At 37.6% G+C, this 16597-nt stretch overlaps 1 protein-coding gene across 3 annotated transcripts in view; it reads left to right on the top strand.

Annotated features, from left to right (window-relative positions):
• Positions 1 to 15788, top strand: part of CYLD (CYLD lysine 63 deubiquitinase) — a 59559-nt gene extending 43771 nt beyond the window's left edge. For all 3 annotated transcript variants that reach the window (XM_003263044.4, XM_030797221.1, XM_030797213.1), the window contains exons 12-18: positions 196 to 287; positions 1119 to 1185; positions 4868 to 5000; positions 5911 to 6019; positions 7361 to 7479; positions 8039 to 8255; positions 10175 to 15788. In XM_003263044.4, coding sequence (XP_003263092.1) covers positions 196 to 287; positions 1119 to 1185; positions 4868 to 5000; positions 5911 to 6019; positions 7361 to 7479; positions 8039 to 8255; positions 10175 to 10359 — 922 coding nt within the window. In that variant the 3' untranslated portion in view covers positions 10360 to 15788. The remainder of the gene's footprint in view (positions 1 to 195; positions 288 to 1118; positions 1186 to 4867; positions 5001 to 5910; positions 6020 to 7360; positions 7480 to 8038; positions 8256 to 10174) is intronic.
• The last annotated feature ends 809 nt before the right edge of the window (positions 15789 to 16597 follow it).

The raw sequence follows: 16597 nt of genomic DNA, 5'->3' as shown, positions 1-16597 counted from the left end.
GCTGAAGCATGAGAATCTCTTGAGCCTGGGAGGCAGAGGTTGCAGTGAGCCGAGATTGGGCCACTGCACAACTCCAGCCTGAGTGACAGAGTGAGACTCTATCTCAGAAAAAAAAAAAAAAAGAAATGCGTGATTAAGATGTGTTTTATAATTTAATACATGCCAATATCAATTAATAGTTTTTTACTAACTTAGATATGGATATGTGTGTGCCACAAAAATTATGAAACTGAGGAAAATACTTGAAAAGGTGGAGGCTGCATCAGGATTTACCTCTGAAGAAAAAGGTAACCATCTTAACTCATATGCATTAAAAATAACTGAAGAGCATATTCACATGTCAAAGTATTAGCTGAAACGTGTGTCTGTGTAGTTGGGGGGTTTTATTTTAAATTAGAAATTTCTTTTTATGTGATATATGGTTATCTCCTCTTTTAGTAAATTCTTCCTCTCTTCTAAAAGTGATTGATGATGTGGAATAATGAACTCCTTTAAGAAGCTGGCTGGTTCTAGTATATTAAATGCTTAAATAAAAAGTCCTTTCCTTTCCACCCAGCAATGATATTCTCAGTTGTTTCTCTATTGTGGTGCAGAGTTGCATTGGGTTTTCTACATTTTCCTGCTGAGTTTTCCCTGTTATAAACGGGAGTTAGAAAGCTGCTGACTAGGATTAAGTTTATAGTCAGGGAACAGTGTTATAATCTCTTCCTAGCTAATGGGCTTACTCAAAGATTCACCACCTGACTGAACTTGCCAGCAGCATACTGTAAACAGCTGTAATGTTTAGAGGCTTGCAGGAAAAAACAGAGCATACTTCAGATTGTACTCCACTTAACCCCTCCAAAAGAAATAACAGCTATTTCATTATGTGCGATCTGTTACACCCTTTCAAATGTAATAAACTTACAACAGAATTGAAACATAATACTTGATTATAACTTTTAAATGCCTTTTATGTTTTTCCTTTGTCATGAAAACTTGAAAACTGTGCTTTTAATGGAAACAATATTGGATGAATGAAACTGAATTCAGTATTAAAATATGACTGTTAGAAATAAAAAATAAAATGATTTAAAAATTTTGCCTATGACTTATTTGATTTTTAAATTTTCTCCTAGATCCTGAGGAATTTTTGAATATCCTGTTTCATCATATTTTAAGGGTAGAACCTTTGCTAAAAATAAGGTAACCTTTAAATTGTTCTAGAAGCATTGGAAAAATAGACAATTCTCATTTCCACTGCCATTATTCAACAGACATGATTTCCAGAATGATTTCTTAATATTATATTTGTTTAGGGCTCTTAATAGGTTAGGGGAATATCATGCAAGTTAATTTTATTTGTTGTCCTCGCCACAGTACCGTAGTTTACTTGAAGATCAAATCCAATGTAAATTTGCACTATAATTTTTAACCCTAGCGATAAGTATTATTGCAAATCATTTTCTTTTGAAACTGTATATATATTTTCATAATTTCAATTAATGAACTTTTAAGAAAAAAATCTCATTCTAACTTAATCAGACACTTCGAGAACACTGTTTTCTGTCTACTCATCACTCAAAAAATTCAGTCTTAAATTAGCTTTCCTGTTCTTAGTTGTATGACTTTGTCTCCCCTCCCCACCCACCATGTTGAATGAAAGCCTTGTTTAATGTAGTAAAGTTCTTAATGAAATGTTCTAAATGACTGAACTTTCCAGGTAGTTTGAATGTTCTCAGTCTAAACAATGGACCTTTTTACATTTTAGCTTGGATTTCTCTGTTGAGAATCTTAGTAATATCCTATATACTTCCCTAAAAGCTAAGCATAGGCAAGTGCTCTTCCTCATCTCTGTGTCTTAAAGTGATATTGTTTGATGCCACTGTTGAATTGATGGGTGAGGAGAAGAGAGGGAGGGTGGACGGTGCCATGGCTGTGGTTTGATATTGTTTGGGAAGTTCTTATGAATGAAATGAGACTGATACATAACCATCGAGAGCTCATATTATCTGTTCAAAGATGATAATAGCCATATGTACACCTAAAAAATCCTAGAGAATGGCCTAAAAATTACTACAATTAGCAAAAGAATTCATAATTTGTCTATGTAAAATATCCATGGAAAAATCAATAGCATTTCTGTATACCTTCAAGCAAATATGAAAAAGTAATTTAATACTTAATGAAAGTATAAAATACCAAGAAATCAATTTTATTGAGATAGATTTTTTTTAAAGACTTATACAGAGCTAAAAGGGTTTTGATTAATTAGTGAGAAAGATTACAATGTTCTGGGTAGGACAATTAAATAATTTAAAGATGATTACATAATAATTTGCACACAAGCAAGATCTTAACATAGTTCAGGAAAGCGGATTTAGAGTTCTCTACAAAATGAAGTGGGCAAAAATCTTGAAGAATGCTTTTAAAATAGATTTCTATTATAAGCTACAAAGGCAAAGCAATAGACTTTAAAATAGTGTGTGATACTAGCATAAGATTAGAAATATGGATCAATGGGGCCAAATAGAAAGCTCAGAAATAGAATTAACTGTATGTAGAATTTCAGTATCTTATAAGTCAACTTTCAAACAGAAACGGGAAAGGAAAGATGTTTAATACATGATGTAGGAAACCTAGAAGGCACTTCGGGAGAAAAAAGTCAATTTCGTTTTTCATTTTAAAGAGATAAATTTCAGATGCTTAAAATAGTTGTTTTCATCCTTTTTACTCCCTTTTCTAGCCTACACACTTATGGAATGTAATACACGCCCAGTAATAACATAGGTTGAATACTGAGTGATCCTCAGAGTGAGTAGGGAGGGATCAGGGCATCTCTGAATATATCTCAGAGTCTGAATGCCTTGTGGGACTTGAAAGGGCCCTGGGAAGTTCTTACACCCTCTGAAGGGTACACTGTCCCCTTCACCCCTGCAAACAACCTCTTCATATTGAGAATCACTTTTTAAAGATTGTAAATATTCTAAGTTAGCTCTTTTTCAAGAGTAATTCTTCTCCTCCACTAGCATTTCATTTGGACAGAGTCAGCAGATGCAACAAATAGGAGGATGAGTACCTCAAAAAATCTAAAATAATTAAATAGTCTAAAAGAGACTACAAGATGTTCTTAAATGATTGAAGAGACAAAAGAACTAGATGACAATGAAAGGTAAAACAGATTTGATAAACAGAATCAAATAACCAAAGACAGAATCTCCAGAAATAGAAACTATATCATGATGTTATCTCATTGATGCAGTGTGCACAGCTGAAGAGAGAAGTGCTCGTTTGGAAGAGAGAGCTGAGGAAAGTACCTAGAATGTTGCACAAAGGGATAAAGAGTTAGAAAACAAGGAAGAGAGGATAACAGACATGGAATATGGATTCTAACTGGAGTTCCAGAAGGAGATACTAGAGAGAATAGGGAAAAGGCAATGTTTCAACAGATAATAGCTGAATAATTTTTAGAATTTTTGATAGACTGAAATTCTAAGAATAAAAATATTCAGAATTTCTGAGCAGGAAGAACCAGGACTAAATTACCATTCAGAGACTTACTATAGGATGTACTTCAGTAAAACAAAACTGAGTTTAGAATAAAGGAGTGGGATGCAAGACACAAGGGAAAGTCAAGAAATTAGTAAATTGTCTTCTCCATCCTTATTTCTGCCTCCTTTCTCTCAGTGTTTGCAATGCGGTGCTCCCTTCAACCACCAGCCCTCCTCCCCTGCTGCCATTATTATGATTACAAACTACTTACCTCTACTACTTCCTGGTTTCTTATTTTCCTCTCTTTTTTTTTTTTTTCCTGTAAACTGTTAATTTTCTATGCTTTTTGGCTTTCACAGAAAAATTCTGGTCTTTTGTCATAGTCATCAACAACTGGTTAAAACATTGGTATATCATAGCCTTCAGGTTTTTTGATTATCATCTGTTTGTATTTGTTGTGGGTCTCCAGAATCTCCTGTTTTGTTATCAATTAAGTTTTGTTTATTTGGGGATATAAGTTGCTTTGGGAAGCTGAGGATTTCTGCAGGCTGATCTCTGAATAGCTGATTTTTTTTAAGTGAAAACTATGTTAATATTTTCCCCTAAAAATCTTAAAATCTAGATATAAGTTTAGATGTAAACAGTCTAACTTTATATCCAGAAATTCTGCTGAAAAGGTAAATAGTAAACTTAAGGATTATTCGTCCTTCTGGTAGAGTTAGTTTTAAAGACTAATGACATGCTATAGTAAAATACTTAGAAGGAAAGATGCGCAAAATATAAGAGTAACACTATGATTGGCATATGGTAGGTGCTTACTTGGTATTTGTTGAATAAATGAGTGACTATCATACAGCATGCTTTAGCAGAAAGAATGGTAAGCAGTTGTTAGAGCCCCTAGATTCTGTACACAGCTCTGCTTTTGACTTGCTGAGAAGTCATTCTCCTTCCCTAGATCTCAGCGCCTTAATTTTAGAAATGAAAAGTTTGATCTAGAAGGTCTGGTAAGGGTCTGTCACATCCAGGCATATAATAATTTATTTTCAGGCATTAAATAGTTTTCTGCTTTCTAGATTTGGGCAGTGAAGTTGCACTAAGTGATTTACCTTTTGGTTAGTTCTGTTCACACAGTGCTTCCATTATTTTTTTCCTAATCACTAAGAGAACTTTCCAATCTAAAAACTAAACAAAATAAATCATTTATAAGGTCTTGTACCTAAGCACATTTAATTATTTTGTCCAAATCATTTATTTCTCTCTGTTGTTCTGACTGTCCAAAGCTACACCATCAATTTTATGGTTTTTCTGTTCTCAAATACTGCTGGGACAACTTCACATTTTGATTTAAGCATTTGATAAATAGGTTGTATGTATTTTTTTCTCTGCGTGTTTTTAGATCAGCAGGTCAAAAGGTACAAGATTGTTACTTCTATCAAATTTTTATGGAAAAAAATGAGAAGGTTGGAGTTCCCACAATTCAGCAGTTGTTAGAATGGTCTTTTATCAACAGTAACCTGAAATTTGCAGAGGTTAGTGATACTTACCTGTGGTATTTTATATGAAAGTCTGTGGGAGTCTTAAGACTACTGGTAGATTCAGTATCTATTGATTTTAACTAGCTGAGAACAGTTTGAAACACAAACTGTTAAGAAACACAAATTTTAAAAAGTATGCAGTGTTTCAACTTTGCCTTTACAGAAAATGTCTTAGAATTAAGATTGAATTTTTTGGATTTCTGCTGCCAAAGAAAACACCAAGCTAATTTGCGTAACTTGAAAACTTTTAGGTAGTTTAAAGCAAAAGGAGACTTATATTTTTTAAAATGCCATTTTACCCAAGCATATTATCCAAATATATCAAAATATAATGTTTACTTCCCCCCTTCATTAAGAGACAAAATGTCAATAAATTAATTTATACTTGCTAATGAACCAGTGATAGAAATTAGCTTTCTTTTATTGTCCAAGAATCTCAATAATTTTAATAGTATATGCTTGTGGTTTATTTTGATTGTATTCATTTCTGAAGTCATTTTTGGTAAAACCTTAACAGCCATAGTTATTTATTTATTGAAATATAATGAGTAGTGTCCTTCTGTGATGACATTTTCTGTATTATATTTGCAAAAACAATCTGTCCAAAACCTTTAATAAATATAAACCCAAACAAAATGCCATGATTTTATTTGAGACTCAAGATTATTGAACTCCATGACCTCTAGGTGCTGGTGTGTCCCTGCGATCATGAGCCACTTGAAGACTTGTGGCTTGTTGGTGTCCTCTGTCCACAGCCTATGGTCATGTGTGGATCCTGTTTCATAGGACACCAATATTAAGGCAGAACTCACTGTTTTGTTTGACAGCCATGACTATTTTGGTTTCATAGGGAAAAGTTTTTTTTTTAACACTTCGATTCTAAAAATATCTGTCTTTTTTATAGGCACCATCATGTCTGATTATTCAGATGCCTCGATTTGGAAAAGACTTTAAACTATTTAAAAAAATTTTTCCTTCTCTGGAATTAAATATAACAGATTTACTTGAAGACAGTAAGTATGAGATTTTTTTAGTTTGTTTTGTTGGTTTTGTGGAAATTGTCAGATAATTCCCATCAGCTGTGGGTTAGACTCTAACTGGACATGGTATTTCCCAAGGCAATTCAGTATCTGAAGAGCCTGGAAATATGAAACCAGTCATTTTATTTCTAGGAATTTATTCTGAGAAAATGGAAATGAAAATAAATATTTGATATGCAAATATACTTATTATCATATGATTATAAATCATGCTGCTATAGAGACACATGCACACGTATGTTTATTGCGGCACTATTCACAATAGCAAAGACTTGGAACCAAGCCAAATGTCCAATAATGATAGACTGGATTAAGAAAATGTGGCACATATACACCACGGAATACTATGCAGCCATAAAAAAGAATGAGTTCATGTCATTTGTAGGGACATGGATGAAGCTGGAAACCATCATTCTCAGCAAACTATTGCAAGGATAAAAAACCGAACACCGCATATTCTCACTCATAGGTGGGAATTGAACAATGAGAACACATGGACACAGGAAGGGGAACATCACACACCAGGGCCTGTTGTGGGGTGGGGGGAGGGGGAAGGATAGCATTAGGAGATATATCTAATGTTAAATGACGAGTTAATGGGTGCAGCACACCAACATGGCACATGTATACATGTGTAACAAACCTGCACATTGTGCACGTGTACCCTAAAACTTGAAGTATAATAAAAAAAAAAGAAATCATCAGTGTAAGATTAAAAAAAAAATTACAAACCACCTGAATGTTAACCAGAGGAGAATGGTTAAGTCAGTGTGTATCTAACAAACTACTGCCATTAAAATTCATGGTTTTGAAGACCAATGTGTATGAAAATGGTCATGGTGTAATATTAAGTGGAAAGGTAAGTACATTGATATAGTCTACAAAAGGGGCCATATATATATACACACACACACACATACATATATACCTATGTAAATATTCAGATATGAAATTATTAGAGAAAATTCATAGTCATATTGACAGTGGTTATCTCCTGCCAACTAAAATTGTAGATGCTTTTAGTTTTCTCCATTGTACTTTCTTGTGTCTTTGAATTTTCATCAATGGGTATTTTATAATGAAGGGAAAAACACTCTAGGAGACACTATTTAGAAAAATGGTTTGGTCCGAGAAAATGTTTTTAAAGATATTTCAAATACTAACTGAGAGCTTAAGCGGATGGAAGAGAAAGAGACTTTTTTGAAGGCACGAACATTGTTCTTTTTAAAGCCTAACTTTTCTTTACATCTTCTTAATGAAAGAATGCATTATTTTAAAGCCCTCTTAACTTCCCTTCCCCTTCCCACATTTCAGCTCCCAGACAGTGCCGGATATGTGGAGGGCTTGCAATGTATGAGTGTAGAGAATGCTACGACGATCCGGACATCTCAGCTGGAAAAATCAAGCAGTTTTGTAAAACCTGCAACACTCAAGTGAGTTTCCCTTCACTTAATGGATGAACTTTTGTTGAACAGTAACTTATTTATAGTTGAAAACAGAATGCTCGTTTTGGACAGTTTCTTAAAATCATAATTAACGGTTAAAAATTTACAATAAAATGGTATTGCTTTTGCCTTTTCTGTTTACTTGAGAGCTGTTGTTGAAGTACTTGATTGCTATAAGGGATGTATTTAATAAGAGTAAGGAAGCCCATTCACTTGACACATTGAGTTTCTTTCATTAATGACATGGTTTTTTTTTTTCTTTTTTTTTTTTTTTTGAGACTGAGAGACTGAGAGAGACTAATGCCCAGGCTGGAGTGCAGTGGCGCGATCTCGGCTCACTGCAACCTCCGCCTCTGGGATTTAAATGATTCTCCTGCCTCAGCCTCCCGAGTAGCTGGGACTGCAGGCACCTGCTACCACACCCAGCTAATTTTTGTATTTTTAACAGAGACAGGGTTTCACCATCTTGGCCAGGCTGGTCTTGAACTCCTGACCTTGTGATCCACCAGCCTCGGCCTAATGACGTTCTCTTCATGGTCCATTTTAGGTCCACCTTCATCCCAAGAGGCTGAATCATAAATATAACCCAGTGTCACTTCCCAAAGACTTACCTGACTGGGACTGGAGACACGGCTGCATCCCGTGCCAGAATATGGAGTTATTTGCTGTTCTCTGCATAGAAACAAGCCACTATGTTGCTTTTGTGAAGTATGGGAAGGACGACTCCGCCTGGCTCTTCTTTGACAGCATGGCCGATCGGGATGGTACTGAAAACGCCTTTCTTCTGCATGTGGCACAGGGTTCTGGTTTGTAGTGGGACAGTTCATAGTGGGATCGCCTGTTCTGAGTGATATAATATTTTCCGAGAAAATCCTTTCAGGATTATTCTGGTGACAACAGTCTTATATCTTGGATTGCATTAACAACCTTGCTAGCTGAACTAAGGAATAATATAGCTGTGTGTTTTTTTTTTTTTTTCTTTTTTGAGATGGAGTCTCACTCTGTCACCCAGGCTGGAGTGCAGCGGCGTGATCTTGGCTCACTGCAACCTACACCTCTCAGGTTCAAGCAATCCTCCCACCTCAGCCTCCTGAGTAGGTGGGACTACAGGCATATGCCACCATGCCTGGCTAATTTTTCTATTTTTAGTAGAGATGGGCTTTTGCCATGTTGCCCAAGCTGGTCTCAAATTCCCGGCCTCAAGTGATTCACCCTCCTTTTCCTCCCGATGTGCTGGGATTACAAGACGAGCCAGTGCGCCCAGCCTCATATTGTGATATTTTGACATGCATATGCTCTTTTTTTAAAAAAAGAATCCTAAAATTCTTATTTCAGCCCTGAGGGATCTTATTTCCAGCTTCGTTGTCTTCTTTCAGGTCCCTCTCATTTTTGTAGGAGCCACGGTAACTGTTTATTGAGCACCATTAAATCATTCTACCTAAATCCTGGCAAGATGGGGATTATTCCTGTTTTTCTGTTATTAAAGCTGAGGTTTAAGGTGCCTGATGTCTTGTAGTTTGTGTTTAACTCAGTCTTTCTGATCTCAGTGCTTATGTTTTTTTGTACTAAACCATGTTATCTTCCAATTGCCAAAAGCTGAGAGCAGAAGTAAACGTCCTCTTTAGAAAAGTAAAGCCTCTTCTGCATGTAGTGTGTTTCTCCCTGAAGTGGGGAATGGGCTGCACTTGCCAGGCCACTTTCTAGGATGCTTAATCATTATTTAACTAATGCTTAATGAATGTCAGGCAGGCTAGTGGGTTTTAGGTAAGAAATGTTTGTTAAAGCAGCCCTGCCTCTACCTATAAGGAGTTTGCAGGTTAAGACCAGGCCTGGGCAATGTTGTGAGGTGTGACTCTCATGTTCCTCCATTCTTATACTCTATTTTTCCTTTAGCTGCTCTCTCAGGTCCAGCCCCCATGGCCTTCTGGTGTGGCCCTCCAGTAGCCTAAGACATTCCCTGTGGCAGCCTCTTGAACAGAGGCCCGGGCCCTAGGTCAAGAGTTCTCCACCTTTTCTCAGTTCTCTGATGCTTGAGGGATACATCCCAGCCCCATCTGTAGATGTGCCCCCAACCCAGTTAACGTTTGCACTGAACAGCATAACACAACAGCATTGGTTTGGAAAAGCCACTGAGGTAACCCAGAGGAGCCTTTCTTGGAATCTCTGAAATCACACCCCAGAGCACCTTCATCAGGGCCTGGTGATGTGTCAAACAAACGGTGTTAGAGTTGTGTAAGGATGTGTTTAAAGTGTAGGGAGCTATAATAGCGTTCATTTGACTAGATCTATTCTGAATTGGACAGTCGTATGGTGAAGTGTGCTGGGTGGCTTGTGTCTGGGAGGAAATGAAATGTGAAGAACAGAGTGTTGTCTACATATGTATTGATAACATGATTCCCTGAGTGACTACATAGAGAAGTCTGGAAAGTAGGTTGGGGGCTTACCTCAGAATTCGTGTCTTTTTTACCAGGTTTATTCACTGTTGGCCCCAGAATCTTTTGAGAAACCAAGAAATGAGAATATGTCAAGAGTTAAAGGAGGCTTTCACTTCCAGAAATCAGAAGTAAAATAAAAGCTTTTAGAGCATGAAATTAGCTTTTTGGAAATGATAGGATTGTAAAATCACTGGCAAAAGGGTTTAGAACTTGACTGCCCTATAAAGAGTTCTTCCTCTGTGCCATAGGTGGTCAGAACGGCTTCAACATTCCTCAAGTCACCCCATGCCCAGAAGTAGGAGAGTACTTGAAGATGTCTCTGGAAGACCTGCATTCCTTGGACTCCAGAAGAATCCAAGGCTGTGCACGAAGACTGCTTTGTGATGCGTATATGTGCATGTACCAGAGTCCAACAATGAGTTTGTACAAATAACTGGGGTCATCGGGAAAGGCGAAGAAACTGAAGGCAGAGTCCTAACGTTGCATCTTATTCAAGCTGGCAGTTCTGTTCACGTCCATTGCCGGCAATGGATGTCTTTGTGGTGATGATCCTTCAGAAAAGGATGCCTCTGTTTAAAAACAAATTGCTTTTGTGTTCCTGAAGTATTTAATAAGAAGCATTTTGCACTCTAGAAAGTATGTTTGTGTTGGTTTTTTAAGAAGTCTAAATGAAGTTATTAATACCTGAAGCTTTAAGTTAAGTGCATTGATCATATGATATTTTTGGAAGCATACAATTTTAATTGTGAAAGTTTAAAGCCTCTTTTAGTCCATTGAGAATGTAAATAAATGTGTCTTCTTTATGGACCAAGGATATGAAATCATTTTTCTTTTGTAGCTAATGGTTGCCTTGAGGAAGAAATAATTTGGTTTTATTAAGAGTCTACTCTCAATCCAGTTATTGAAGATGTACTGAGTTTGATTTGTTAATCCTTTCTATATACTGCTGATCTTGCATGTCTACAATCTGCTCAGTTTTTCTGTGTTCTGCAATAGGGGTCAGAAAAATACTTAAATTCCCTTAATGGTGTTGTTTTCTATTTGTTCTGGTTTTGAGATAAATGAGTGATTCTGTCCCCAAATGTCCATTTTTGAAGTGATTTTCCTGGAGGATTAGGGTATTTAACAGTTGAAGCTCTTCATTCATAGTAGTTACTGTCAGCTAACAGGTATTTTAAGGCTTTTAACTATTAATATTTTATGGAATGGGGCAAAGTAAATTGATGAAAGAATTGGAGTGATAAGTAAATAGTCCTATACAAACATACAGTCCATAAGAAAATGAATTTGGCATATAGAATTATTACAATTTCCTGGAAGAGATGGATATTTAAACCTCTATTATTTTAGACAAGACTGTGTAGAACTTAAGTTTGATCTGTCAGCCAGTACTCCCATTAAATTCAGTGTAGTTTCACTTGATAGAATCAGATATGTCATCGAAATGTTAGCAGTAGCTTCATCCTCCTTCTGATTAAAGTAAGTAGAAATGGGATGTTTTGTTTAATAACAGCCGTAGTGTGTGTTTAGGCCACAGTGGATATTGTAGACTGGGGCCATAGATTATACATATCAGTGCTGTGGAATGTGCATTCTCTGAGTGTTGTTTCGTGGTATCATTGTCTTTCCCGAATGACTTTCTAACTGTGCAGAAAGGCAGAAAAGTCATCATATGTATATGGCATATGACTTTATAAAATATTTAATGTGACAAAAAGTGGAAAGAATCTTTACAAACCCTGCAATTACTTTTTTAAAGGCACTTTTACTCTTTGGTTTTATCATTCCATTTTGCTAATATTTACTAGCTTTATAAATTACAGTAAGGTACAAAAACTCATCTTGTAATATTTTCATTTTTGAAGTGAAAAATACATATATTTTGCACAAGGTTTTATACTGCTAAGTGCTTGGTTGGGGTGGTGAGATGATTATTAGATCGGGGTGAGGCTGAGGGACTCTGGGTTTAGGGCTAACCCTGCCTCCATCCCCCTTGGGTAAAACGAAGGGTGTGGGGTACAAGATGTGTAAGGGCCTTTTCTAGCTCTGACCACCTAGAAGTCCAATCACCCTGTAATAAATATGTGTTGAATGAAGAAATGGGTGAATGAGCTTGTCAATGTGATTTTAAAAAATTGATTACCTGGAGGAATGATTAGGAATCTGAATGGAGCCAGCCCTCAGTATCTGCAGGTTTCTCATCCATGGATTCAACCAACTGCAAATGGAAAATATGATTTTTTTTAAAAAAAAGGATGGTTGCATCCGTATTGAACATGTACAGACTTTTTTCTTGTCATTATTCTCTGAACAATACAAGAACTCTTTATGTAGCATTTACATTTATTAGGTACTCTAAGTAATCTAGAGATGATTTAATTAAAATATACAGGAGGATGTGTGTCAGTTATATGCAAATTCTGTACCATTTTATATCAGGGAATTGAGCATCTTCAGATGTTGGTATCTGCAGGGATCCTGGAGCCAAACCCCTGCGGATACTGAGGGCTGACAATCTAGCTAAGACTGGATTTAACAGTTGGAAAAAAAAAAAAAAGGAGAGAGGAGACAGTTCCTTTCCTGTAGAAATTAAAACAAAATACAAATTGAGGAAGCTCTGCTACCCAGGCTGTCATGGTAGAGAACTTGAAGAAGACCTGTTTGGATGGACACCTGGTTTCAAAACTCAGGTGTGGAGACTGTCTTAAATGGGAGAGCCTCATCCATAAATGATTTCTGGCGACGTCTTCTTCAGGTGGAGCTTGATATCTTTTTAACGTTACTTGCGGAGGGAGTGCTCATTAAGGGATGCCAGGGCCAGCTCTGGTGGTTCCTGGGGAGGCTGCATCCTTCCCTGCTTCTGAGTGTCATGAGGCAGCAGCAAGATTTCCCCTGCACCTGTCTGTCCTGGCTCCCTCTGGGTAGCCCCTACTGTTCCGTGCTTCAGCACAGCCTGGTTTGTCAAGAGGGACATAGTTGGGGCTGGGCTGCATGGCGTGGGGGCTGATGTGCCTGCTGGTTATTTAATTTTTAGCCTTAAGTTTTCTTTAATATTTTCCTGTTGGCTTTTTAAAGGTTTTGGTTATCTTTTATTCCTTATCTACAATCAAGATGACAATATAATTGAATTATCTCATTTATAACATGGTTCATCATTCATGATTACGAGTAGAAAATATGTCATGTTCCTCACCTCCAAACAAATACGTGTGTGTGTGTGTGTGTGTGTGTGTGTGTGTATGTATGTATGTGGTGGAGAGGGAGAGAGTGGGGAAGGAGAGCAATGTTATCATATATAGAGAGGCTAAATGTGTCCCATCCCTCACTGTCAGCTTTATAAAGGAGTTTGACTCCCTCCACAGAAGAATGTTCTATAAGACTAGGAAAACACGTTGAAAACTAGGAAAAACAGCAACAAAAATCAACTAAATATGTTGTTACTGTTGCTAAGGATTTTCTCCTTAGAATAATTTACGGTTTTTAAAATTTCTGTTTGCCAAATGCTGTAGATAAATGGCCAGGTTCTTCCTATCCCTAGGATTCCTTTATTATTATTTTTTTTTCACAGATTTTGAGAACAAGGGGGAGACACAGTACGGAAGATTAAGATTCCATTAATCTTATAGAACTGTGTTGTCACCCAAATTCCTGCTTGTTTGAACACGGCATCTTCATAGATTCAGGATTCACTACCCTCTATAGCTGGATCTTGCAGATTATCTGGCCAGATAATTTTGCATCTGCTTGGATGATTGTAGACTGAGATGTGAATAGAGGATAAAGTATTAGGCGTTCGCTGAGTAACTGCCAACCAAGAAGTATTTATCGGACACTTACTAGGTGCCTAGGATTGTATCAGAGGGAATATGAGGTGTGTCCCTGCCCTACCTAGTTTTAACGACAGAATATTTATTAAAGGCTACTTAGCTGAAGGGTAAGGGTGACAGGTCTAGGGGAAGCTTTGGGAGGTGGTGTGCTGTGATGGAAAAAGTGGCAGAGTAGGGACGAGAGATCTGCATTCTAGCCCTGTTTCTGTCACTTACTCTGTACACTTAGACAACAGCTTGACCTCTTGAGCTTTAGTTTCCTCCTCTGCATAATGAGAGGGTTAGACTACTGAATTTTATGGGAAAAAAATACAAATTCCTGGGTCCTAGGCCATGCCTGCTGAATCCGACTGTTCAGGAAGAGGCCTAGGAAATCTGTGAGGGAATCCCCAGGGGAATCTCGTGACCAGCCAGGTGTGAAATCTGCTAACTGGAAGATCTCAAAGCTTCCTTCACTTTTTGTGATTTTGTGGTCATGTAACGTTACTGTATTATTCTACATAAATGTGGGTACTTGGATGTTTATCATACTGTTTCTCTGTGTTTACATACTAATTTGTGTAAGAAATGCATTTTAGTCTATGTACCTCAACCTGCTGTTTCCTAGAGGTGTTAGTAGTCTTTAAATACAAGTAAGACTTAAGAGGATATTTGATGTTATTTACCGGAATATTTTCTTTCCCTTTTATTTATTTAGAGGAAATTGAGATTCTAGGAGCCAAAGAAATGAAAACAAACTTCTTAGGCAAAGTTAAAGAAAAAATTACATTATTTCTTACCATTTGCTACTTTATAATGAAAATTTAAAAGTTATATGGGAAGATTTTTCTCTGGGATGACAAATCCTTGTCATAAAGTAAGAGGTCTTTTTAAAGCAGGTAGGCTATAAGGCCTGTAATTTAAAATAATACTCCTTTCTCTAGGGGTTGGTGCAATTCTCCATTAATGAAGATAACATTTGAGTTCCCCAAGGGAGGTGAGGAGTCGGGGAGGAGAAAGGGATGCTAAAATGAAAACTCACATGCAAAAGAGGAGGTGGAGGAAGAAGGAATGTAAACCCCTTAAAGCAGATGTGCATGGGGCCTTATGAAGGCCAGGATTCTGCGGGTGTCAGGGGATTGCCTCTCTTGACAGAGACTGGGGTTTGAGACTGAGGCTTCCTGCAGGGAGTTCGCATTGCACTTCTCCGTTCCCCTTCAGACCTCTTTGGGGAGAAGAGATGGGAGGAGGGGAGAAAGACTGTTCATCTTATTCTAAATCCTGGAGCAGCTGAAGGTTTTCTCTTGAGTCAGGATGCAGTGGTAACACATTAACCAGCAAGTGTGGTCAAGGATAATGAAAAAGTGGGAAAGGAAGGTCTTCCTCCTCCCTGATCGTAGCATTCAGCAGTCTCTGTAGCCGGGTTACTCAGCATTTGATTTCCTGGCCCTTTGCCTTGGCAGTGATGGCATTTTTATTTCACTGCGTTTTAAAGTCTTCATTTATTTTTATAACATGGGTTAGGGAGAAGGGCCACGAATGGAGGGACTGTCCTTTCAAGCACCACAGCTTCAGATATAATTAGTACTTTTAAATACTGTCCACTTTAACTTAAAAAATTCTAGAGGGATTATATTGGAGACTCAACTACCCTTGGTTTTAGTTTATACAATGGCCTAGTACTGTGGAATTTTAATTTTAGAAAGTCTTAGCATCAGATCATAAACATTCATTAAAAGAACTCACACCCCATCTGAAACTTCCCAGGGGAGTTGGGACTCTCAGTAGATTGGTAGAAAGGGGCTCATTTTCTACTGCATTTCCCATTTCTGGTATCTCGTTCAGCATGTTTTATTTTTATTTTTTTGTCTGCAGAACATCCTATATTTATGAGAACATTCTTTAAGAAGACCACCACATAGAATACCCCTTCCTATCAGCTCGCTCTGATTTAGCCTTAATTTTGTTAAATTTTTTAGAGATGAATGAAGTGCTGCTGTGGAAAGAAATGTACATATACTATTTCTGTATCATTAAAATTACATTTTTATGGTTCCTTTTCCTGGATTTCTTTGAGGGAAGGGTTTTGGGTTATGAGAAGGCTGGAATTGGGTCTCTACAACACTAAGTTTTTGCTGTGGTAAGATTTCTTTGAGGAAAGGCTATACCCGGGCACATCTCTGTTTCTTGATCAAGCCTCTACCGCCATTACAATTGCTTTAGAAAACCTCACACACTTACCCTGTTCTGGGAGACGTGCCAGTGGCATTATGATGCTGTGTGGCTTCTTGATCTAGCCAAGTATTTCCAACCTCTGATGCTTGTTAAAGCTCAGCTGCTCCAGCCTCCAGGCCGCTCCAACCAGAAGTTGTCCCCCGCTGCTTCATTCCGTCATCTCTAAACATGAACCTAACACTGTTGACTAAGGAGTAGTGTGTCCCATTCTTTTTTCTTTTCTTTTGAGATGGAGTCTCGCTGTGTCACCCCAGTTGGAGTAAGGAGGTGTGATGTCGGCTCATTGCAATCTCTTTCAGGTTCCAGCGATTCTCCTGCCTCAACCTCCCGAGTAGCTGGAATTACAGGCATGCGCCACCAGGCCCGGCTAATTTTTTGTGTGTTTTTAGTAGAGACAGGGTTTCACCATGTTGACCAGGCTGGTCTTGAACTCCTGACCTCAAGTGATCTGCCTGCCTGTGTCTCCCAAAGTGTTGGGATTACAGGCGTGAGCCACCACGCCTGGCCAGTAGTGTGTCCCATTCTACCACAGCTGTCACAGAGGCAGTTAAATATTTTACTTTTTTGTGATAACCAGAGGAATGATCGCATGATGTACTGTGTATTAAAATTCCTACTTTGGTCTTCTTT

The sequence above is a fragment of the Nomascus leucogenys genome, chromosome 2, assembly GCF_006542625.1.
Source record: "Nomascus leucogenys isolate Asia chromosome 2, Asia_NLE_v1, whole genome shotgun sequence".
Classification (NCBI taxonomy): Eukaryota; Metazoa; Chordata; class Mammalia; order Primates; family Hylobatidae; genus Nomascus; species Nomascus leucogenys.
This window is presented reverse-complemented; position numbering and strand designations above follow the sequence as displayed.